This window comes from Cervus elaphus, chromosome 20, assembly GCF_910594005.1.
Source record: "Cervus elaphus chromosome 20, mCerEla1.1, whole genome shotgun sequence".
In the NCBI taxonomy this organism is placed as follows: Eukaryota; Metazoa; Chordata; class Mammalia; order Artiodactyla; family Cervidae; genus Cervus; species Cervus elaphus.
In genome coordinates, this window is record NC_057834.1 from 126293932 (window position 1) to 126319774 (window position 25843).

Here is a 25843-nt window from a genome sequence, read left to right on the forward strand (position 1 = left end):
TTCTGATCTTTCCTTCTTGTTGTTTGTGACTTCTTCCTCAGAGGTATAAACCTGGCTCTCCTTGTCTACAAATATTTCCTTTTTTTGTACAACCTGTAAAATAGTTTAACTAGTTAATCCTATGAGAGACAAATTTACCAACTAGAGTACAATGTTTGTGTATAATTCATTTTGCAATTTTAGCCATATAGTATCTAGCCATAGCATTGTTTTACAAAGTTATTTAGGTCAGCTCCCCTTCTCCCCCTTCAGTGAGATTATGTCATACATCTGTGATATAATTAGATTCATTTATTGCAGACTGCATTCTGTCCTGGTTCCTCAGTCATTCTGGTTATTATTATTTTTAAGTTTGCATACAGTAGAGTGCATTCATTTCTGTGTACAGTTCTTTGGGTTTTACAGATGGAGAGTCCGGTGTTTGCCATCACATATACTGAGCCGCTTTCATCGCTCTAAAAATTGCCTTGTGTGTCCTCTTTGTAGTCACCTCCTCTACCTACACCAGTTTTTGGCAACCACTGATCTGTTTTCCATCCCTGTGTTTTGCCTTTTCCAGAAGGTAATATACGTGGAGTCATACAGTATTCAGCCTTTGGGGTCTGACCTTTTTTTTTTTTTTTCTTTTTTGGCCACGTGGTAGCATGTGGGATCTCAGTTTCCCAACCAGGAAACTGGGGCCTGGGGTCAAACCCAGGCCCTTTGCAATGGAAGTGTGGAGTCTTAACCACTGGACCACCAGGGAAGTCCCACAGTCTGACTTTTTCACTTAGCAAAATACATTTAAAATTCTTCCATGTAGTTGCATGAGTCTGTTTCTCTTTATTGTTGAGTATTATTCCATTGTACGTTATATGTCCTTTCATTTATGAAATGCCACCTGAATTTCCAGTTTAAAGAAAGCTATTATAAACATAGCTAATGATTTAACTTTACCGCACTGGTTAACTAAGAAAATAGTTTCCTAAAATAGTCTAGGAAACTACTAAGCTGTTTTTCAAAATGACTGTACCATTTTGCATTCCTGCCAGCAGTGAATGAAAATTTTTGTTTCTTTGTATTCTTTCGGCATTTGGTATTGTTGCTTTTAATTTTAACAATTCCAAGAGGTGTGTACTGGAGTCTCATTGTGGTTAATTTAAATTCCCCTAAAGGTTAATAATGTTGAACATCTTTTCATATGTTTACTTGCTCTCTGTATATCTTTGGTGAAATGTCTGTCTGATCTCTTTTTGGGAGGGGCTGTCTTATTGTTGAATTTTAGGAGGTTTTTTAAAATGTATTTTGGGTGCAAATCCTTTATATAGAATGTTATTTGCAAATATTTTCTTCTAACCTGTATCTTATTTTCTCATTCTCTTCAGTGTCTTTCACAGAACAGTTTTACGTCTTCATTAAGTCCAGCGCGTCTGTTTTTTCCTTCATGGGCTGTGTCTTTGGTGTCATATTTAAAGCTCACTGCAGGGTGCTCCCGGCAGCCCAGTGGTCAGGGCTCAGAGCTTTCAGTGCCGGGCTCCCGGTTCAGACCCTGGTCTGTGAACTGAGACCACATAGGCAGGGCCTACCAAAGAGAGCAAAGCAAGAACACGGAACAAAACAGACTCATTGCCAAGCCCATAGACATGCTGAGTTTTCTCCTGTTCTTTAAAAAAGAGGTTTATATATACAACGCACACACACACACACATATATACAGACACACGTGAGTTTTATAGCTTTTCATTTTACATTTAGACCTGTGATCTACTTTAAGTCAATTTTTATATAAGGTTGTGAGATATGTATGGATGTCCAGTTGAACCAGATCTGATATTGAAAGACTCTTCTTTCTCCACTGAATTGCCTTTGCACCTTTGTCAAAGACCAGTTGACTGTTTTTGTGAGTCTGCTTCTGGGGCCTCTATTCTGTTCCATTGATCTGTATGTCTATTCTTTTGCCAGTATCACTTTGTCTTTAGTTACTGTACCTTTATAATAGGTCGTGAGATTAGATAATGTAAGCTGTACAACTTTCTACATTATTGTTTTTGATCTCTGTGTAGTATTCCATTTCATAGATGTATCATAATTTACTTAACCATGTTTCTTCTGAAGGACATTTAGTAAGTTTAATTTTGGGGTTTTTTTTTTTTTTTTTTTTTGCTTAATAAATGATGCTAAGGAAATGGCAACTCACTCCAGTATTCTTGCCTGGAGAATCCCATGGACGGAGGAACCTGGTGGGCTACAGTCCACGGGGTCGCAAAGAGTCGGCTATGACTGAGCGACTTCACTTTCACTTTCACCCCTCAGCTGAGAAGACTTTCAGCTCTTGTGTTTGCTATTGTTTTTTTTTTTTTTCTTGAGTTCTCAAAGACCTGTGACCATATTTTTTTTAAGTTGCCTGTTTTCTAATTGCATCACTTTACACACTGTTGTCTAATAATATGTGGTATTTAGAATGCCTTCTTAATTATTTTGAGCAGCCATTGTCTGTATTTTCTTAGCACCTCCTTGGTTTTCTTACGTGAACTCATCTGACAGGGAAATGCAGCTTTTTTGTTTGCCCTCTCTGCATACTGGACCGCCTGAGTCAGTGTTCTAACTAATCCCTGATGGTCTCTGAGCTACTGTTCTACCAGACTCAGTAGTTATGTGCTTCAGGAATTTTTCGGTAGAATTGGTCCTATTAGGAGACTCTTGGTGTCACCTTTGTTATCTTAAAAGCTGGTCCCTTCGCTGAGGCTCTTAATTTTTTGAAAACTTGATTCTATTTCAGCTGAAAATTGGCAAGGCTATTTAAAAAATTGAGGGAAGCCATTTAAGAAATTGAAAAGTGATCGCAAACAACATTGGGTAGTTGTGACTTTCAGTTCTGTATCAGTTGAATTTTTGTGCTCTTTTCCTGTGTAAGTGGTGGCAGCCCACCAGGCTCCGCCGTCCCTGGGATTCTCCCGGCAAGAACACTGGAGTGGGTTGCCATTTCCTTCTCCAGCATAGGCTTATAGTAGTCAGTAAATACCTGTTGATTCAGATTACATGATTTGCCTAACTTTTCAGGTGCCAGTATTCTCTCCTAAATTATAGTCCTAGTTTTTACTCTGAGGTCTACATTTAGCTCATTTATTTCACCCTGGTTGTAGTTGCTAAGTCATGTGTCACTCTTTTGCGACCCCATGGAATGTAGCCTGCCAGGCTCCTCTTTCCATGGGATTTCCCAGGCAAGAATACTGAAGTGGGTTGCCATTTCCTTCTCCAGGGGATCTTCCCAGACCAGGGGTTGAACCCCAGTCTCCTGCACTGTTGGCAGGCAGATTCTTTACCACTGAGTCATCAGGAAAGCCCATTTAGCCTGGTAGGCAGCTTTATTTACTGGGAAAACTGGGTTTTAGTCCCAGCTTTGCCACTGACCACTGTATATATAACTTTGGAAAGTTCCTACTGGTGTCTAGGCTTTAATTTCCTCTTGGGTATGTTAGGGAGGGGAAACTGATTGGACCAGATCTGTTTAAGTCCAGATAGTAAATATTTTATGCTTTGTGGGCCATACAGTATCTATTTGTCACAGGGTCTGAAACCCGTTTCAGCTCTGGTGTTTTGCAGTTCTGTTCTTTCAAACTTTAGTCAGGGATCTTACCACAAAAAGCCAAGGAAAATATAGATACCAAGTATTTTGTGTACTTCTTACCATTTGTCTGGCACAGTTCTAAACACTTTGCATGTATTAACTCTAATCCGCAGAATAACCCAGCAAGAAGTGTAGGTGCTGTTTTTATCCCCGTTTTACAGAGGCAGACGTGAGGCAAACCTGCCAGATGAAGGCTACAGCTGGGTAGTAGAGCCGGGTTTGGACCTGATCCGTTATGTTATGCTCCTCTCCCTGCCTTAGACATACACCTCCAAATAATGGAGCACGTCAGCCATTACTCTCCATCCTAAGAAAAACTATCAATGAAGCCATGAAGAGTGGGCCAATCTTGAGGCTGTGAAGATGACCACAGAGTAGAACCTTTATCATTAACTCTGTTTTCTTCTCTTAAACCAGCCCTTTGGTTTCTGTCTTAGCATTGTGGTCATATGGCAGTGTCTGTGTGTGTATTTCTAGCTTTCTGTCACACTTACTCTTTCTTTCTTTACTTCCTTTTGGCTGTGCTGGGTCTTTGTCACTTCCTCTAGTCGCGGTGAGTGGGGGCTCCTCTCTCTGGTTGTGCGCAGGCTTCTCTTTGGGGCGGCTCTTCTTGCGGAGCACGGGCCTAGGCATGTGGTCTTCAGAGGTTCCGACGCACAGACTCTGGAACTCGGGCTCACTGGCTGCGGCGCTCGGGCTTAGCTGCGCACCACGTGGATCGCCCTCCCGGATCAGGGGCCGGGCGGGCGTTCCCTGCTTTGCTAGGTGGACTCCCAGCCCCTGGACTGCCAGGGCAGCCATGTCACGTTTCCTCTTGAAAACTTTGAAGGGCTTCAGTGTCTGGTAACTGTTTTCTCCTCAGCTTCTCAAATTTAATTTCACCTCAGTAGAAATTCATTACTTCAGGCAAGCAAACAGGCTAGGGTCAAATGAGGATAAAAATTCTACTGATAAGGGGCAGCAGAGGGGGCTTCCCTGGCAGTCTGGTGCTTACGACTGTGCTTCCGCGCAGTTTGATCTCTGGTTGAGGAACTGAGATCGCGCATGCCATGTGTCATGGTCCCGCCCCCCAAAAGGCAGCAGAAACTGCTTGTGTTACAGGCAAAGCACCCTGCTTTAGCCTACCTCCCCTGCCATCAGTTATATGGCCAGGGTTGCTCTCTGAGCCTCAGTGTTCTCAATACAAAAGTCCAGGTGATTAGACTAGTTATGTTATCTCTGAATTTCCTTATATCCATGCTTCATCAGTGTTTGCAGATGGACTTCTAAGCACCCACTGCAAAGGCTCTGCATTGCAAATTTTTTCATTTTCACTTAAAAGTATGTGCTAATTTTGCATTCTCTGTTCTAATCTCTCTGTATTTATTAGATGTCAAAATGTTTCAGATGCTCGTTGCCACCAAGTAAGATTGATTAGACACTGTATTAAAAAGCAGAGATAGCACTTTGCCGACAAATGTCTATATAGTCAGCACTATCTAGTAGTCACGTATGCATGTGAGAATTAGACCATAAAGAAGGCTGAGCACCGAAGAATTGGTCCTTTTGAACTGTAGCGTTGGAGAAGACTCTTGAGATTCCCTTGGACTGCAAGGAGACCAAACCAGTAATCCTAAAGGAAATCAAGCCTGAATATTCATTGGAAGGACTGATGCTGAAGCTGAAACTTCAATACTTTGGCCACGTGATGCAAAGAGCCGACTCATTGGAAAAGAACCTGATGCTGGGAAAGATTGAGGGCAAGAAGAGAAGGGGGCAGCAGAGGATGAGATGGTTGGATGGCATCACTGACTCAATGGACATGAGTTTGAGCAAACTCTGGGAGATAGTGAAGGACAGGGAAGCCTGGTGTGCTGCAGTTCATGGGATCTCAAAGATTCAGACACGACTTAGGGACTGAATAACAACAAAAGATAGATTCTCTGAAAGAATACATCGCATACATATTATGTATGCACTTTTAATTTGTTAACCATAGCCTTATGTGATTCTAGTCCCTTTTCCTTTGAAGAGAGATCTCTATAGGAAAGTAAAAGACGTCACTGGAAAAAAAAAAAAAGACGTCACTGGCACTATAAACTTCAAACCACTTCTATTACTAGACTGACTAAACATGTCAAGGTACTGGTTCTCCCGCTTTCTGGGCATCTTAATCTGTCTGATTTATTCAGCATGTCTGCAGTTGGATCTCTGCTAAACAAAGCTAAAAGAAGTAGTTGCCTACCATGATGTTCCTACAGCTAATTCATCATTTCTAATCTAGTAAAGTGTAAATTGTTTTAAAAGTTATCATTTTATTAAGAAAGAAAAGTTAGCTAAGAGACTGACCTTTTGTCTACTCTTCAACATCTCTACAGTTGAATAACCAAATTCAAATTACTTTAATTAAAAAAGAAAATCAGCTTTCTCTTGAGTGTCAACATCTTAAAAAACTTCTGTTTTCCTTTCACCCTCCTGTGCCAAAACTTTTCTTGAAACTTGGGCTATTAGAACTAGAAGCCTTGCTAGATGTGAGGAACTTGAGGTTCCAGGAATAAAAACTGACTTTCCAAATTCACAAAGCTGATTTGTGTGGAGCAGAGATTAGCAACATAGTAGGGAAAAACTGACTGTGAAGTAAGAAGACATGGATTCACAGTTTGTCTCTGCCACTAAATAGCTGGGTGACTTTGGGCAGATTGCCTAATGTGTCTACATTTCTATTTCCTCACTGGTGAAATGAGGCAACATAACTTCATAGAGAGTGAAACTCTTAGCATAAAATCTAGCACTGTATACCTCCAGCCTGGAGTATCCATTGAATATATTCCATGTATTAGACACTGTGCTAGATGTTGGAACTAGAGATAAAATACAGTCTTCCCTCAGAACTTGTCGTCTAGTGGAGGAGATCGAGATACTTCTCATGTATAAGAAGTTCTGTGATAGAGGTAATGTGGGAGCATGGAGGACAGGCACAGATTGGGGAGAATTGGGGAGAGATCTCAAAGCAGGCTTTCATCAGAGGTGATGCTAAAGGGTTTGGGGATACATGAGACCAGATTTTCATTTTAGAAAAATCACTGGCTACAGTGTGTACTAAGTTGGAGGGGTTATATCCCAAAGGAAGGAAGATCAGTGAGGAAGCTGATGGAATAGTTCAGTTGAGAAATCATGAAGCCTTCAGTTGATAATGGCAGTGGGCAGTGTGATGGTGGTAAGCTTTGAGATAATTTTAGGAACTCATATGGATAGAAGTTGAGGGAGATTAGAAATGTGGGAGAGAGAGAGATACTGGGATCATTTAGTTTTTACTTTGATTAGGTGGTTCACTCAGGTATGGGTGGAAAGGTAAGGCGATCAGTTTTGGATATAGCAGGTTTCAGGCGCCTGCTTGGGGTGGTGATAAAGATGATGATAGCTTTATATTGCTGCTTCCTGTAGGGCAAGCCTATTCCATGTGCTTTACTGTATCATTTATTTAATTTTTACAATAATCCTTTGAGGTTAGATTTAAGGTTATCCTTACTTTATAAATGGGGCTTCCCTGATAGCTCAGCTAGTGAAGAATCTGCCTGCAATGCAAGAGACCCCGGTTCGATCCCTGGGTCGGGAAGGTCTGCTGGAGAAGGGATAGGCTCCCCATGCCAGTATTCTTGGGCTTCTCTGGTGGCTCAGCTGGTAAAGAATCCGCCTGCAGTGCAGGAGGCCCCGGTTCGATCCCAGGGTTGGGGAGATCCCCTGGAGAAGGGAACGACTACCCACTCCAGTATTCTGACCTGGAGAATTCCATGGATTGTATAGCCCATGGGGTTGCAAAGAGTTGGACATGATTGAGTGACTTTCACTTACTTTATAAATAAGGAATGTGAGGCACAGAGAGGTTAAATGCCTTGCCCAAGGTTACATAGCTAGGAAGTTTTGAAGCCACGATTTAAATCCTGGCAATCAGACTCTAGAGTCCTTACTGTTAACCACTTCAATACTGTATTTTATAGTTCTCACTGATGATGGAAATGTCTATGAGGGAGTTAAATGTACATCATGAGAGAGAACTAGATTGTAGATAGGATTTGGGGAGTTAAAACACACACACAAAAAATGGTTATAAAGGCCTTGGGGGTCACCCAGAGAAAGTTTATAGTATAGAAATGGCAGATGGATGCTGTAAAGACTGCCATTTCTCAGTATTGTTCCCATGACATGCTTAGTAGCTCGGTTGTGTCTGACTCTCCGTGACCCTATGGACTATAGCCTGCCAGGCTCTGCTGTGGGATTCTCCAGGCAAGAATACTGCTGGGTTGCCATTTCCTCCTCCAGCGGATCTTCCCAACCCAGGGACTGAACCGGAGTCACCTGCATTTCCTGTATTGCAGGTGGATTCTTTACCTTGAGCCACTGGGGGAACCCCCTTTTCCCATGACAGACATTGCTAATAGATCGGGGGAAGGTTCTGTGAACAGGAAGAAAACCTGGAAAAGATGGTGCCATATGAAGTCCCAAAGGAGAATGATTTATGAAGGAGAGCTTGGGTGTATCAGATTTTTGTATTTTCCATTATGTGTTTTGAGAGCTTAGTAGAAAAAATGTTATATTTGGCAGTCAGGGTTCCTTAGAGATCTGAGTGAGTGAGATATCCATGGAGCAGTGGGGATCAGCCAGTAGAGAAGATGGATGGATAGTTATTATAGATTGATGCATAATCCAAGATTGTGGTTTTCAAGGTAGGTATAATCCCTAGAGGTGAGAAAGTGCCTTCAGAGAAATTGAGGAAAGGATTTCAGGATATAATTTGGATTGGGAAGTAAATGAAGTCAAAAGGGGGAAGATAACTTGAGAGGATAGAACCAAACTGGTGGGGGGCAGTGCTTCCCTTTGCTTGTAGACAACTGTGTTGGTGCGTCATAGTCAACCAGCCCTCGGACAGAGCTCCAGAATCCGCCCAGTGCCTCTTCTGATTAGCATGCTCATTGGGGCCACCCGACAGCATGACAACCCCAAAGGGTTGGAGCTTAAAGGAGGGTGACCTTAGGCTGTACACATTTTGGGAGGAGTATCTCCAAGGTGAAATTTCTCTGAATCCGGTTTCTCAACTTTGAGACTCTTGACATTTTGGGGGCTGGGTAGTTCTTTGTTGTGGAGGCAGGGGCTGTCTTATGTATCGAAGGGTGTTTGGCAGCATCCCTAGCCTCTACCCACTAGATGGCACCCCCACTACCAATTTGTGACAACTAAAAATGTTTTTAGACGATGCCAGACATCCCCAGTTGAACAGTTCTATGAAGACCTACAAGACCTTCTAGAACTAACACCCAGAAAAGATGTCCTTTTCATCATAGGGGACTGGAATGCAAAAATAGGAAGTCAAGAGACACCGGAGTAACAGGCACATTTGGCCTTGGAGTATGGAATGAAGCAAGGCAAAGGCTAATAGAGTCTTGCCAAGAGAACACACTAGTCATAGCAAACACCCTCTTCCAGAAACACAAGAGAAGACTCTACACATGGACATCACCAGATGGCCAACACTGCAATCAGATTGATTATAATCTTTGCAGCCAAAGATGGAGAAGCTCTATACAGTCAGCAGAAACAAGACCGGGAGCTGACTGTGGCTCAGATCATGAACTCCTTATTGCCACATCACACTTAAATTGAGGAAGTAGGGAAAACCACTAGACCATTCAGGTATGACCTGGGTCATATCCCTTACAATTATACAGTGGAAGTGAGAAATAGATTTAAGGGACTAGATCTGATAGACAGAGCCTGGTGAACTATGGATGGAGGTTCGAGACATTGTACTGGAGACAGGGATCAAGACCATCCCCACGGAAAAGAAATGCAAAAAGGCAAAATGGTTGTGTGAGGAGGCCTTACAAATAGCTGTGAAAAGAGAAGTGAAAAGCAAAGGAGAAAAGGAAAGTTACATCCATTTGAATGCAGAATTCCAAAGAATAGCAAGGAGAGATTGAGGACAAGGACCTTTTCTAAGTCTTTGCATAGCTAATATCTTGCAGATTATCTGGCGCATAGTACACTGTCAGTAAATGTCTACTGAGATAAGCCAGTTTTGTTGATAATTGGATAAATAGGTTAAACCTGCAGTTTCTTAGAGTATTAGAGTTATCAGGCCTCAAAAAGAGGCTAGAGTTCCCTTGGTATTGTCAAAGTCTGATTTGTGTGGAGAAGCGTTTTATCCCATCATTTCTTTTATTTTTATTTAAAAATTAAAAAAAAATTAAAATTATATCCAGTTATTTCTGTGAGGATAGAGTCCTCTGGGAGAATGGGAAATGGAAGAGAATGACGTGCTGGCTTTAAATGATAACACAGATCCCTTTACCTCTTCTAGCACCTGGAGCTGACTGTGCTGTAGGTAGTTTCAGAGTTTCACTGAAACTATAGGTAAAGCTGGGAAATAGGCAGAATGTCAGGCAATCAGTTGCAAACCTAACCTATTCTGGTGGAATGATGCTTTCTAGGCAGGTAATAAAATTATAAGCCCAGTTGTGGCATTTACAATAATATGAATGAAATGTGACATTTATAAAACTGATTGGTTTCCAGATTTGTTTACATGTTTATCCTTAATGCAAATATATAAAATGTTGCTCTGTTTTACTTTTTGGCCTAGCAGTATGATTTTAATTGATAAATAATGTACACCATAAAACACATAATTTATAACTGCATAGTTCAATAAAGTGAACTTCATTCACTAAAGCAAGTGAAAATACCTGTGTAACCACAACTCAGTTCAAGAAATAGAACATTACCAGCCCTCTCAATAATTTTGAAAAATGCTGTATGATTCAGCAATTCTACTCTGGGTTATATATTCAAAAGAATTGAAAAATTCAACAAATCTTTGAAAATTTTATGTTATTGCTAATATTCATTAATTTCTCATTGTGTCTAAGGCTCATTCTATCAAGCCTTTTTAAAGTTACTGGAAAAATATACACAACAAAGAAGTTACCATTTTACCATTTCAGTGGCCCTAAACACGTTCAGCTTGTTGTGCAGCCATCATCATTCACCATCTCCAGGACTTTTTTCCTCTTCCCAGATTAAAATTCTGTACCTGTTAGACATTGACTTCCAATTCCTGTCTGCCCCAGCCCCTGGCAGAATGACAGAGACCATTCTGGCAACCACCATTCTACTTTCTGTCTCAGAATTTGATGATATATGTCGTATAGTAATATGATATATGTCATATAATATATGTCATATAGTATTTGTCCTTTTGTACTGGCTTATTTCACTTAACATAATGTTTTTGGGGTTCACCCATGTTGGTGCTAGTGGTAAAAAATCTGCCTGCCAAGGCAGGAGACATAAGAGATGCAGGTTTGGTCTCTGGGTCAGGAAGATCCGCTGGAGGAGGGCATGGCAACCCACTTCAGTATTCTTGCCTGGAGAATCCCATGAACAGAGGAGCCTGGCGAGCTACAGTCTTTAAGGTTATGAAGAGTCGGATATGACTGAAGTGACTTCACACACATGTTATAACAAGTGTCAGAGTTTCCTTTCTTTTTAAGGCTGAATAATCTTCCCTTTGTACATTGTACAGGGATTCAGCATTTTGTACATTGTACAGCATTGTACAGGGATTCTAATTTCTTTACATCTTCAACCTTTTTTTTTTTAAATAATAACCATCCTAATAAAGTGCATTCAGATTTTTTTAAAGAGTCTTTTTGTTATGGAAATTTCGTGATATAAAAAAGTAGAGCAAGTAGTAGTTGAACTCCCATGTATCTGTCACCTTTGCTCAATAATTGTGAAAACTTGGCCAGTCTTGTTCCAATGAAAATCTCTTTCTCCCCCATTATTGGAACTCAGACGCCAGTCATCATAAACTTTAATTAATTAATTTAAAAATTGAAGTAATATAGTTGATTTATAATATATAAACTTTCTCAAAGACAAAATAAAGCATAAAACAATATTATTAATATAAATAATGTTTGTGAATTTTCCTTGGGTCATAGCCATGTATTTGATTCAATGATCCATACCTCTGTGTCATTATTAACAAATATGTTCTCAGCGTCATTCTTGCTCTTGTATAGTGTAGATATAGATATACTTTACCTGTGCCTTTCATCTACCCTTGCCTTCTTGCTTGTTAACAATTTTATTCATGAGTAAAATTTTGTAATATACAGTTACTGTGATCACAGGCTGCATAGTCATTTGTAAACACAACTTTAACAGCGTATCAGTAACTGCCAAAAGTCATATTAGAATGGAAAAGAGTGAAGCGACATCATTATAGACATAACTTTGCTGTTGTTGTTTAGTGCTGAATTGTGTCTGACTCTTTTGTAACCCCATGGACTGTAGCCCACCAGGCTCCTCTGTCCATGGGATTTCCCAGGCAAGAATACTGTAATGGGTTCCCATTTCTTTCTCCATGGAATCTTCCCTACTCAGGGATCAAACTCACATCTCCTGCATTGCAGTCAGATTCTTTGCTCCTGAGCCACCAGGGAAGCCCTAAACATCACCTTGAGTCACTTCTAATATGCTTTTATTGAGGTATATATTTTCTCATGCAAGGAGATCCAACCAGTCCTTCCTAAAGGAAGTCAGTCCTGAATATTCATTGGAAGGATTGATGTTGAAGCTGAAACTCCAATACTTTGGCCACCTGATGCGAAGGACTGACTCATTTGAAGACCCTGATGCTGGGAAAGACTGAAGGCTGGAGGAGAAGGGGACGACAGAGGATGAGATGGCTGGATGGCATCACTGACTCAGTGAACATGAGTCTGAGTAAACTCCAGGAGTTGGTGATGGACAGGAAGGCCTGGCGTGCTGCGATTCATGGGGTCGCAAAGAGTCAGACACGACTGAGCAACTGAACTGATATATTCTCATACAACGTATATATTAGTTTCAGATAAACAGTGTAACGATTTGATGTTTGTGTATATTGTGAAATAATTACCATGACAAATGTAGTTAACACCTGTCACCATTCATAGTTATAGATTTTTTTTTCTTGGGATGAACCTTTAAAATTTACTGTTGTGTGTGTGTGTTAGTTGCTCAGTCATGTCCAACTCTTTGTGACCCCATGGGCTGTAGCCTCTAGGCTCCTCTGTCTGTGGAATTCTCCAGGCAAGAATACTGGAGTGGGTTTCCATTTCCTTCTCCAGAGGATCTTTCTGACCCAGGGATCTAGCCTGGGTCTCCTGCATTGGCAGGCAGGTTCTTCACCATCTGAGCCACCAGGGAAGCCAAAATTTACTCTTAGCGAGTTGTTAATATGCAGTAGTAGTTATTATTAACTGTGCCGTATATTACATCCTCATGACTTACTTATTTTATAACTGGAAGTTTGTATTTTTTGACTGTCTTCACCCATTTTGCCCACCCCATACCCCTGCCTCTGGCAACCACTAATCCTTTATCTACACAGCTTCAATTTCTCTCTTTTTTAAAGACATATGCTTTCATTTGCAGTACTTCAATATACTGTATACCTCAGTATATTACATACTGCTCATATGTAGAAATACCATATTATTCAGCAAAAAATAGAAAATTTTTATATTTTTATACTGTAAAAGCATATTATACCAAAAAGTTAACAAGAATTCTTTTTCAGATACCTTGTTTGTGTCACCCATATCTTTATGCTCAGTTTCTTTTAATCTGATGGTACAGGAGACAAAGGATTACTAACAAGTTGCTCAAAGATGACAATTTACATTGCTAACCAAGATTCAGTTACAGTTTTTAGTTTGTTAACTCTGTGAGCAAGAAGTCTGGTTATTTAAAACCATTCTTCCTGATATTTGTTGGCTTTTGTGTATATACCGTAAATAGTACAATAGGTGGCCACTGCCTTCAGCAAATAAGGTGAGTTTAATTCTGAGGTTGATTTACGTTTATGTGTTTGTTAAAATTGACCATTTTAAGGGGCTCCAGAAAATATACCTAAAAGCAGACTATAGGATGAAAATGTATCTACAAATTTATCTACATATCTGATAGAATGTGCTGGTAGAGACTGTGTTTACATTTTGGCTTTTTTGGAGGTGAAGGCTGGTAATTATACATTTGCAGCTGTGCATTTCCTTAATGATAATATCAGTGTTAAAAATGAGAATCTACTTATAGGTTAGAAGTCCTCTACTGGCAAAATCAGGTTGTGTAAATTCTTTACCATTGGGTCATTTGAAATCTAAACTACAGCAGAGCCAACGAAAGGCTGTGGGAGAAAGAAAGGAACACACAGTTATTCACTTTCCCCTCCTATAGTTTTCTTATTTTGCACAGCAGATCCCAGTATGTGCTACTGCGCTTTATAACTTTTGGAGAAAGTCTTGTTCAAGATACAAAGAAAAGAGCTCCCTACAATTTAAGATTCTGTCAGTGTTCAGGTGTAAGAATGTAGTTCTGTTGTCAGGCACAGATAAACGGGTTAAAGGCAGAGCTAGTTCTTTCTCTATGGCTCTGTTTATATGTTTTCTTGTGCTGTTTTGCTGATGAACCATTTTCTTTTTGTTTGAAGATAGTTTGTATCCTTGTTCGTTAAGTAACCTCAGTAGCTGAGAGCGCAGAGGCTTCGGAGTGATGGTGACACTGAAGTTATTGTACGTTCTCCTTCCGTTGTTGCAGTAATATATAGATGGTAGTAACATAATGACCCTTATATGGAAGTTGCGTAGTTCAGCTGGTAAAGAGTCTACCTGCAATGCAGGAGACCCCGATTCGATTCCTGGGTCAGGACATTCCCTTGGAGAAGGGATAGGCTACCCACTTCAGGATTCTTGGGCTTCCCTGTTGGCTCAGATGGTAAAGAATCCACCCACAATGCAGGAGACCTGGGTTTGATCCCTGGGTTGGGATGATCACCTGGAGAGGGGCATGGCAACCCACTCCAGTATTTTTGCCTGGAGAATCCCCATGGGCAGAGGATCCTGGCGGGCTACAGTCTATAAGGTTGCAAAGGGTCAGACATGACTGAACGACTAGGCACAGGCAAAAAGTAAGTAGGTATTAACTCATTTAATTTACACAGCAACCATATAAGATAGATATTATTATCCTCATTTTACTGCTGAAGCATTAAGGCACACAGAGATTTGTAAACTGACTACTCCAAGTACAGCTAACTAGTAAGTGGCAGAGTTAGGAACTGATCCGAGGCAGCCTGGCGCCAGGGTCCTTCCTCCTAGCCGTTATCCTTCATTGTTGTACTTACTTGACACCCATTTAAGTAAAGGGAAATGTGAGATAAAAAACGTTCTTAACATCTTTGTGGGCTCTGTGGAACTTATTATTTGTTCATTCAGTGCTCCCTGTAGAATCAGTGATTACAGACAGAACATTTAATCTAAAGCATTCATCCCTATTTTCAAACTGGTATTTTCAGATCTGTTCTCCATCTGAGACCTTGCATTTAGAAAAAGTACACTTGAACTTTTTAGTTGAATTGGCAGATCAAGAGCTTACAGACAGGATATTGCCTCTGAGTATTTAGACTGTATTTGCTGACCCCCTGAAGCAGTAATTTGGCACAGTGTTTCTGCTAAGAGTTCAGCAGTATTAGGGGTTTTGACTTCAAAGTGTGTATATATGTGTTTTATATATATCTTTGTAGATAGACCACTTCTCCACAAATGGAGCCAATCTTACATAAATTCTGAAAACCTTTCAGAGCCATTTAAACCCAAAAAATATCTAAGCATTTGAAGTAGAACTATGTGCAACGCAAAATGTTACCTTTCTGGAGACTTGTGATAAGTAGAGTAAATAAAGCAACTTGCCCACTTTAAGGGCTTGAAGTTCAGGCCAGAGAACCTCCAGTTAATCTTGCAGAGTTAGTTCTTATTTGGGCACAAATTTACATATACTTTTTATCTTTAAGTCTGAGTTAGTAACCACTATTTGATAAAAAAAAACAAACAGTGCTCTGATTTCTTCTGCGTCTTTTGTCTTGGATTATGTGGATCTGGCTGAGCTCTGGTTCGAACACATTTCCTCTGGTGGTTTGGGTCAGTCAAGTGAGCAGTGAGCAATAGATCATCATTTCTGCCCATGAGGTGTGCATCTTATGGAGTAGATGACTTTCTCACACTAATTTTCTTTCCCCTAGGTTTATGAAGGTCTCGACATTATCACCAATAAGGTTTCTGCCCAAGAGCAGAGGCTGTGCCAGCACCACATGATCAGCTTTGTGGATCCTCTCGTGACGAATTACACAGTGGTGGACTTCAGGAACAAAGCAACTGCTCTGATATCCTTTGGGGAGATAGCAGCGAGGCTTGGTGGCTGCATGGCAGCCCAAGCCAAGAAAGACCTTTTCTTTGTAGTGACAGTTTCTCCTGAGCAGAGATACCCAGGACAACAGTAGCATCCCCATCAGAACTCTTTGGATTGAAAGATACAGTGTCCTTGCTGCTGAATCTTTTCCTCAGACTGCAGGGTCAGCATCACTTAGGAGCTTATAGAAGTGCTGAATTTGGGCCTCATTCTAGACCTACTGAATCAAAATCTGCATTTAACTAGAGTCCCAAGTGATTCATAGGTGTATTAAAATTTGGAAAGTGCTGTTTTAGTGGAGAGAACACTGACTTAGGAACCAGAAAATCTGTGTCCTAGTTTTAGAACTGCCTCTCTTGACCATATAAATGTCATTTCATTGGGTAAAGCATTTATCCACTGAGCTTGTTTCCCATCCTTTAAATGGGGATAAGAAATTAATTTAGAAATATAACTGGATTATAGTAGGAAAAAAGAATTCTGGGTAACACCAAAGAAATTTTGGAAAAAAGAATAACGTGAGAGGCTGCCCTTATATTTTAATGTCCAAACTGCCTTTACTATCTGGACTCCTGTATATTAAAACATATTGAAAAGTCATAATAGTTGTCATAGCATGAAAATTACATAATACTAGACAGATTTATAGCACAGATAAGCCACATACAACTTGAAGTTGCATGTTTGTGTGTATGTATGTATTTTATGATCAAGATGACATTTCAAAACAATGAAGAAATAATGCAGTAGTTTATAATTTTTCCTGAGACAGTTAATTTTTTTTTTTTAAGTGAAATCAGGTCCTTATTATATGTGACATAAGTTCCAGATGGATTTCAGAGTTAAATAAATGTCTTTTTTTTTTTTTTTAAATGAAACTTTGAAACAAATGAGATAACATGTAATTGAGTAGTTATGTGATATTAGAGTAGGGAAGGACTTTGTAGATATAGTCTTTTTTTAAGGATTTTTTAATTCAACTTTTTCTTTTTTATTGTGTTAAAGTGTATGTAAAATTTACCATTTTTAAGTGTAGAGTTCAGTAGTCTTAAGTATATTCACATTGAGCAGCCGTCACTACCATCTATGCCGATAATAGTCTTTTTTTTTTTTTTTTTTTTTAAGGAAAATAGCTAGATGTGGATATATTCTTGTATTACCAATACAAGAATTTGTATTGGTAAGAGTACTGGCTTCCCTGGTGGCTTAGACAGTAAAGAATCTACTTGCACTGCAGGAGACCCAGGATCTGTCCCTGCGTTGGGACGATCCCCTGGAGAAGGAAATGGCAACCCACTTCAGTATTCTTGCCTAGAGAATTCCATGAACAGAGGAACCTGGAGGGCTATAGTCCACGGGCTGCAAAGAGTCGGACATGACTGTGTGACTTACACTAGCTACTAGCCATTGGTAAAAGTGTATTTCAACTATTTCAGTTCCTATGTTTTTATCCTAAAGAAACCTTGCCACAATTATACCAGGAGTAAGTGGTAGATTTCATTTTAACAACATTATTGCTCTTAACAGCAAAAACATATAAATACTCAAGTTCCTACTTAGAGAGGAATATATAAAATGTGCCTTGTTCATTTAAGTACTTTTTCAGCAGTGAAAATGATGAAGTTGTAGTCCCATGCATTATGGAGGAAGAATCTTATACTTAATTAAAGGGGGGACATACAATTTGTTTCTCTTTTTAAAAAATGGACATATTTCTTATAATCCTTGACTGGTAACATCTTTTTCCCCACCCTACCCCAACCTCTTATAGAGGGTTTCTGATAGAAAAGAGGTCATCTATCTCTGTGCCCACAGAGTGGCTGGCAGAGGGAAGAAGTGTATAAATGAGTCTTTATCTGGGTTGAAAGTCTCTTTATCAGTTTCCCTCAGAAGCACAGTTCCTCTTAAAGTAGATATTATCTTTTTAACAGAGATTCTAAAGAGAAGAATTCCAAGTAACAGGGGTATGAGAACAATAATGACTAAAGTAAATTGTGTGCTTACTCAGTAGAAAAAAGTATTTCAGGCATTGTCTTATTTTATTTGCATTGTCACATGTAATGCTCATAAGAGCTCATGAGAATTTTACAGGTGAGAAGGCTGAGGCTTAGACAACTTGAATGACTTGCTGAGTGTTGGAGCTGATAATTGAAATCTCTTGTCTTTACATCCGATGCTTCCCAGGTCATCTGGTAGAGTTTCAAGTGTAAAATATATACTACTACCCCAGAATGGTGAAGACTGACTGAGTCTAAGAGCCACGGCTTAGAGAAACCAGCTCATAATTTGCCTTAGAAGGCAAAGTCACGTAATGGATGTCATTTTCGTGGCTTCCTGAGCGGCTGACACTTGGTTCTGTGAGAGTTCTTTAGGCTTGTGCTTGTTTAGCTGATTTGGAACACTAAGCAGGCTTTGAATTTGAGCATCAAGGCTTAGAAAGTTCTAGAACTGGAAGGAATTACTATCATGTGTCTGTCTCTGGTTTTTGCAAGTCCCTCCATAACTGATAGGAAATGATTCTGAAAACTCATGAGAAACAGTAAAGACTAGTATCAAAAATATGACAAATGAATGTGGTTTCTTACTAATCCCCTACTTCCAAGTGAGTCAGCATTTTCTTCTTGTTATTAAATATTTTGATGTCTTTCTTAACGTTCACATTGAAGATATATTTGCCCGAGATAAAATTCCTATTGTCGTGGGAGGAACCAATTATTATATCGAATCTCTGCTCTGGAAAGTTCTCGTCAATGCTAAGGTATGTTTAGGTCCCTTGTAGTTCAATGAGGAAATGGGTTCTTCTTTCTTGCCAGCTGATTTTAGTGGGAGGAAAGTTGACTCTTGCCTATTTCTTATACTCAGCAGCTGTACTAATTTTCCTACCTAATATTCTGAAGCAAGTGCCATTTCCATATGTGAAGTGTGCTCCTCTAGGCTGGCCTAAGGGCAGCAGGGGCTGTATGTGGGGAAAAAAGGTTCTCTGTGGATTCATTAGCATCGCCATGTAAGTTAACAGTATGTTAGTCTGATTCAGCATTTCCCGGCTGTAACAATCTGTATGTCAGGGAGATACCTGACATCAACCTTTTTTACAGAGGTGCTATTGTATAGGGTGGGACTTTGCAAACTCTTCAGTATAATGTGCTGGAAATTCTGGTCCATTCTCGGGTCATACTTGTTGAGAAGCTAGACTCTTGGATGTGTTAATAGATGTATTAGCCGGGGTAGCTCGTACTTCTGACAAGGAAGCAGTGTACCTGAGTACTTCCCTAGGCAGTAGATCCTCTTTCCTCTTTATTTGCTGTAGCTTCATAGCACTACCGTAGTGTGTTGGAATTTTCTGTTTATGATCTCTCACTATATGGCAAGACCTTCTGATTGATCTCAATTGTCTTCCTAACACTTAACCAAAGTGCCTGGCACATACCGTGTCTCAGTGTTTGTTGAATTAAATTTACCTCTAAACCTTTGTTTGATAGCCCCAGGAGATGGGCCCTGAGAAAGTGATCGACCGAAAAGTTGAGCTTGAAAGGGAGGACGGCCATGTTCTCCACAAACGCCTGAGCCAGGTTGACCCGGAAATGGCTGCCAAGCTGCACCCACATGACAAGCGCAAAGTGGCCAGGTAAGAAAGCTGGGGCCGCTGACCCCAAGCCCTTTTAGAGGTAGAGGGCAGTCAGTTCTTCAGGGTGCCTGGGTGGCAAGACAGGTTTGGTAATAGCACCTAGTGGAGATTGATGTGTTATTAGCACAGCAGGTTAGGAGGCCCTGAGTTACTGCCTCAGTCCTCCCTCAGTTAATAGTTGCAGCCTGCTTTGTTGTGACGTTTAAAACTCGTCATGCAGTGCAGTCGTTCCCTGAGTCCTGAGCGCTCTGGCTTCATTTTCTGTTTGGCCTTTGCTTCTATGACAGTTTTCATATGAATTTTTTCTGGCATGCAGCAGTGGCTGAGTTCTGCCCCAGCACACTGCCCACTGGCAGGCAGGTTTTATTTTTATTTTTTTCCATAACTTGATTTATTTACTTGTTTTGGAGGTGAGTTTTATAAATTGTCTTATATTGATCAGCTCACCTTAACACATGGAGACTTTCTTGAAGGGAAGAGAGAGATGATCTTAGTTCATTAACCATGTTTTCTTAGGTTATTTTGAAATTGAAGCCTCTTATGTTAAGTGTGGTTTTCTCCCTCCCTCCCTAGTATTAGATGGTTAATTTTTTCCTCCATAAATATGCATCTTCACTGGCTCCATATTCTGTTCACTTCTGACCACATCTTCATTTTATCAGTCATCTTACCTACTTTTTTCCTTCCAGTTTTCTTGATATATAATTGACATACAGCACTTATAAGTTTAAAGTATACAGTGTAATGATTAATTTTACATACATCATTACATTATTACCACGATAAGTTTAGTGTACTTATATAGATAGAAAATAAAAGAGAAAACTATTTTTCTTGTTATGAGAACTCTTAGGCCTCCCTCTTAACTTTTATTTATAGCTTACAACAGTGTTAGTTTTATTTATCATGTTGTACATTCCATACCTAGTACTTGTTTATCTGTAACTGGAAGCTTGCATCTTTTGACTAACTTTATTCAGTTCCCCCTTCTCCCACCCCTAGCCTCTGGTAACCACGCATCTGATTTCTTTTTCTTTTGTTTTGAAGTATAATTGATCTGGAACACTGTGTTGATTCCTGGTGCACAACATAGTGATTTGATATTTCTATACATTACAGTATGATCACCACTTAGGGGTACTTTTATGCAGTGCTGGAGATGATGCCATATCTGGCAGAGTAGAGGCTCTAATGAAGACCTACTATATGGATGTTTATACACTTTAAATATTGTAGCAACATTTGGTATTGATAGGGGTTATGAAATATTCCACTCAAGTGTTCTAGATCAGTGTTTCTTTTTTTTTTTCCATTGACATGAATCAGCCATGGATTTACATGTGTTCCCCATCCTACATCCCCCTCCCACCTCCCTCCCCATCCCATCCCTCTGGGTCATCCCAGTGCACCAGCCCCGAGCACTTGTCTCATGCATCTAACCTGGACTGGCGATCTGTTTCACACTAGATCAGTGTTTCTTAAGCCTTCTCTTTTGTCCACTCTGCCCTTGAAGCTTTTTTAGAAAGTTTTTTCTCTTGTTGTAACTCCCTTCCTCCCCTCCTTGAAATTTTGATACTAAAGAATAAGATTTGGGTTATGGCTACCCTTTGGAAGGCTGCACGTGATTACACTATCTAAGTGTTTTTTGCCCCCTTGAGGTCAGTATCACCCTGTTAATAATGCATGTTCTAGATAAATGAAGTATATATTTTCCAGTATTCAAACATTTTGTTGTAAACATTTAATAGAAATCTTCCAAAACTTTTTTGGAAAACTCAGGGATACTAGATGAACATTCATTTCTGTATTGTTTGATGGTATGATTATCTGTTCCTTTCATTAATCAATTCTTATAATTTCTCTTTGTTTTGCTACTTCTAAAATAGTAATGAGTTGAGGATATATTTTAGCAAGAACAATAGGTTCTGAGCAGGAGTTCTAGAGTCTCTAAAAGAAGATCCAAGGACCTTTTTCATCTTTCTTTTTGTTTGAGGCTGTATATTCTAACCTCCAGATAAGTAAGATATCTATTACTACTTTTTTCCCCTTGTAAGGCCTCTTTTGAAAGACTGGTGATGGGCAAAGACGAGGGGTTTCTACTCTTGTGTTAGGGTTTCAGGAAGTAGAATTGGATCAGGAAGGGATAGATCACTTTCAAGCTGATAAGTTGCAATCACCCAGAGTGGTAGACTATAGATTTGAGAGTTAAATTACCTAGTGCTGCATAACATAGTAAATACTAACAGAGTGGATGGTGGCTTAAGTATGTGAATTCTTTCTTCAGGGATCTTTGTGTGTGTAGTAGAGTACTGAATTAGTCTGAAGCATTCTTCATTAATTTTAGACATATTTAAACAGGAAGTTGACGAGCTGGATATACAGCATACTTTTGTGCTGTGGGAAAGGCATTCCAGCAAGACTAGACTTGTTGGCTTGTAACAAGGTGTCCCAGCAAGCTTTTACTGCTTACTTGAAAGTGAATATGTCCTATTCTGTTTGTGTAGAAGAAACCTGTTGCTTCTGAACCTAAAGATTTCAGACAATTTTATGTATGCTTAGAAGGGTGGTTTTATTTTTTTTAAGTTTTCTTTATAACTCTTTTCTGTGTAGCTATAGGATTGCTGTATAACCCCAGACCTTCATGTGTTCAGGGGCTTAAACGGTGAAAATGACAATGAGGCATTCTATAATAAATAGCCTCTCTCCTGTTTTACTTGAGAATTAATATTTCCTAATGGTTGTTATGGATGTGCCTACTCTACTCTTTCAAATGACTTAGGAGCCTGCAAGTGTTTGAGGAAACGGGAATCTCTCATAGTGAATTTCTTCATCGTCAACATGCGGAGGAAGGCGGTGGTCCCCTTGGAGGCCCTCTGAAGTTCCCTAACCCATGCATCCTCTGGCTTCATGCGGAACAGACAGGTAAAAGTCCTTTAGTATCCCAGAGTCCATCTGAGATAAAGCTTATAGTAATACATTGCTGTATATAAAATGTTTAGAGTAAATCAACTATACCTCAATAAAATGTTGTTTTGAAGAAACATACATGTTCTTAGTGGCATGTGAATGGCTCATAATAAGCGCTAAGCAAGTGTTCACTGTTAATTTTATTATCATTACCAAAGGCACAGTGTTATTTCCCTGGGTACCGGTCTGGAAAGCAGGTAAAGGTATTCCTGGAATGAGTATAAGATACCAAGGATGAGATAAGATGGGATGGGAGAGGGGCTGCTATCCAGAGAAGATCCAAAGGAGAAAGAGAAGGATCCTGTGGAAGGAGGTCTGACTCTCTGAATTGGCTAGTGCTTTCTCCTTATATAATAAGATGATGTGCCTCATTGTTGCTGTTTTTATTGAATTGCAGAGTTTGTGACTGAATATAATTATGAATTATTAGATAATCTTTGGACTCTGAACTTTTTCTTCCATTTGAACAAATTCTCTTCTTTGTGGCAGCTTATGCATTCATCATGTATAGTACGCACCTTCGGCAGGCTTGCTGGTTGATGAGTTAATTTGATTCAAGTTCTAGATGAGCGCTTGGATAAAAGGGTGGATAACATGCTTGCTGCTGGGCTCTTGGATGAACTAAGAGATTTTCACAAACGCTATAATGAGAAGAAAGTTGCAGAAAATAGGTGAGAATTTGGCTGTTACTGTCACGTACTCTTCATTCCTTGCTTATGGTCAGAAGACCATAATGCAGTACTGGCTTTGGATCTACTTGTTTATTAGCCTTCGTCCTTGGCATTGGCTCTGCTTGTAGGAAGGAGGGTTGGTGTACTTGTACAGTTGCAGTTTTCTAATCTCACAAACATTCCCAGGAGTTAATTTTCAATGGAAGTAACCTGGGAGCTGATTAGGGGGGCGTAGAGGAAGGATTTCAGAGAGGTGGTGACTGCTTAGGATCTGTTTCTCCATCTGTGAGGTGACATGGTTCAGCTAGATCATCTCCAGGGCCCTCTAGCTCTCAGATGCAGTGGCTTATCTACTGATGCCCTCTTGTTCCCAGCCAGGACTATCAACATGGTATCTTCCAATCAATTGGCTTCAAGGAATTTCACGAGTACCTGATCACTGAAGGAAAATGCACACCAGAGATGAGAAACCAGCTCCTAAAGAAAGGTGTGAATTCTCCATCTAACCTAGCCTGGGACATCCTTGGGTGATAGAGTGCCCAGCTGATATGGTCAGTAAGAACTGAGGCTGAGAGAGCCCCAAATGGCCTTCAGCTCAGAATGGAGATGTTCACATACCAAGTATCCACCAGCGTGCTGACGTGGCTGGTTGTCTCTGATGCCAGGCTGGCTGGACCTTCCTTGCGGCAGAGTGAGAAGTGCTTAGAGGTTCTTACATTCTGCTTTGTCTTTTAGGTATTGAGGCTCTGAAACAAGTGACTAAGAGATACGCCCGGAAACAAAACCGATGGGTTAAAAACCGTTTTTTGAGCAGTAAGTCTCCTTGTTTTTCCTTATGCCCTGGGTCTGCTTTCAATAGAACATCGGCATTCTCAGCTCACCCAGAAAGTAACCTTTAGTTTCTGGATCTGACCTGGGGGATGTTGCATAAGTGATTATCCAGGGGTGTTTTCTTTTGATACCTCAGGAAACAGTTCTTCCCGAGGAAGAGTCTGCCTTATGCCTTGAGCACCCGAGTACCGGCTGCAAGCTAGTAAGAGTAAAGTAGCAATATTCTCTTAGCAGAGTTGGTGCTTGGGGCTGATCTTAGTTAGCTTCAGATTTCATACCTGAAGAACAATTAGATGTCTATAGGAAGGCTTTCCTAATTAAAATGGTTTTGGGGCCAGATAAGTAGTATAAAAAGACAAAACCTTTACCAATTCTCCTAGCATTACTTTTGTGTTCAGATACATGGTGTTTCAGGCTGCTGCACCTCTTAACTTCAGTTGAATAGCGCTTTTAAGGAAAAGGGAAGGAAATTCTCATTCACTGGACCCTGTACTATATCCTTAGCGCTAAATTGGGTGCAGTACATTTATTACTGGGACTTCAAGGTGGGCATTTTTCTTTTCTTTCAGAGGATAAGTAAATAGAGGCTTAGAGAAGTTAAATAACTTGCTCAAAATCCCCTTGCTAATAAGCAGTAGAGTACTGGATGCAGGCCTGACTCCAAAGTCCACACTCAGCTGTACACCCACTGCACTTGTTTCCTTCAGCTATACCTTTAGCTGGATAGCATTAGTATTGGGCCTTGAGTCAGGAGTGGTGTGGTCATGAGCTAAAAGATTAATTTAAAGGAGATTAAGCATAAATGAAACCCTGTTTTTATCTTTTGAGCACTTTTTAAATATGCTTTTGAATCAACTCCTGTTACCCTTGCCATTGAATTTCTGCTTTCAGTTAGTTACAGGTAAGTACAGCCGAGGCCTCCCCCTCCTCCCCAGTGCCTCTGAACAGAAATGCCTTGGTCTGTGTTGTTTGACCGCTGGATCGCTCTCTCAGTTCTCTTTCTCTGCCATAGTTCTCCATGCAGCTCTTCTACTTACCTTGCTTTCTCTGCACATCCTTCTAGATAGAAGTCTTTTTGTCAGCCGAAACTGAAGTTCACTACTACAGATTTCTAACACAGCCTCTTTTCTCACCAGGCCTAACAATTAGCCTGTAACAAAAGATGGGGTTTTTTGGGGTAACGATTTGGAACTTCTTCCTGTGGTAAAGCCGCAACAACCCCCCATCTCTGAGTCACTCAGGGTTGATGGCACAGTGCATCGTACGCTCGTTCCTCATTCGTGTGTGTGCCCACACAGCCCTGGTGCTGGAGTGAAAGGCACAGCTGCCCTGTAAATCAGGAACTGCATGTGATTGGCCAGGGGCTGGTCTGCTGGGATACGGCTCTGGCACAGAGCCAGAGGGACTTCCCCACCCCAGCTTGGCCTTGGAGCTGAGCCAGAAATAGCAGCTGGGAGCCGAGAACTTGTTGAAAGGTGCTGAGACAGGGCACAGAAGCCCAACAAAGGACTTAGAAGGGAAAGGAAAATATAGAGTGGCCTGGAAACAGGTGCAGAGCTTAGCCAAGGCCAGGTGTGCTGTGGATGCTGCCTGCACCCTCCCAGTCTCACCTTTCCGTGTGGTGGCAGGTGCAGCCCAGTCCAGTTTATGAAGAATCTTATTTGTGGTTGGCACAATCAAAAGGCCAGCACCTGCCAGCCGTTGGCATTCCGAGGACTTTGATGTTTTTGTCCATGGGGTGATGCTCTTTACCTTTAGGCAACTGACTTAACCTAGAAGTGGAAGACAATTTAGTGTGTCCTCAGACTGAGGAAGCCATCAGCAGAGGCTAGACATGGTTGGCTCAGTTGGATGAAATGCCTGTAGCTGTACATT

General features: G+C 40.5%; 1 protein-coding gene across 1 annotated transcript in view; it reads left to right on the forward strand.

The window, feature by feature from the left end:
- Window positions 1-25843, forward strand: part of TRIT1 (tRNA isopentenyltransferase 1) — a 40227-nt gene that overhangs the window by 8860 nt on the left and 5524 nt on the right. The window contains exons 2-8 of the mRNA XM_043876848.1: window positions 15708-15848; window positions 18534-18632; window positions 19354-19499; window positions 22279-22421; window positions 23026-23137; window positions 23512-23624; window positions 23873-23950. Of these exons, the coding sequence (XP_043732783.1) occupies window positions 15708-15848; window positions 18534-18632; window positions 19354-19499; window positions 22279-22421; window positions 23026-23137; window positions 23512-23624; window positions 23873-23950 (832 nt within the window). The remainder of the gene's footprint in view (window positions 1-15707; window positions 15849-18533; window positions 18633-19353; window positions 19500-22278; window positions 22422-23025; window positions 23138-23511; window positions 23625-23872; window positions 23951-25843) is intronic.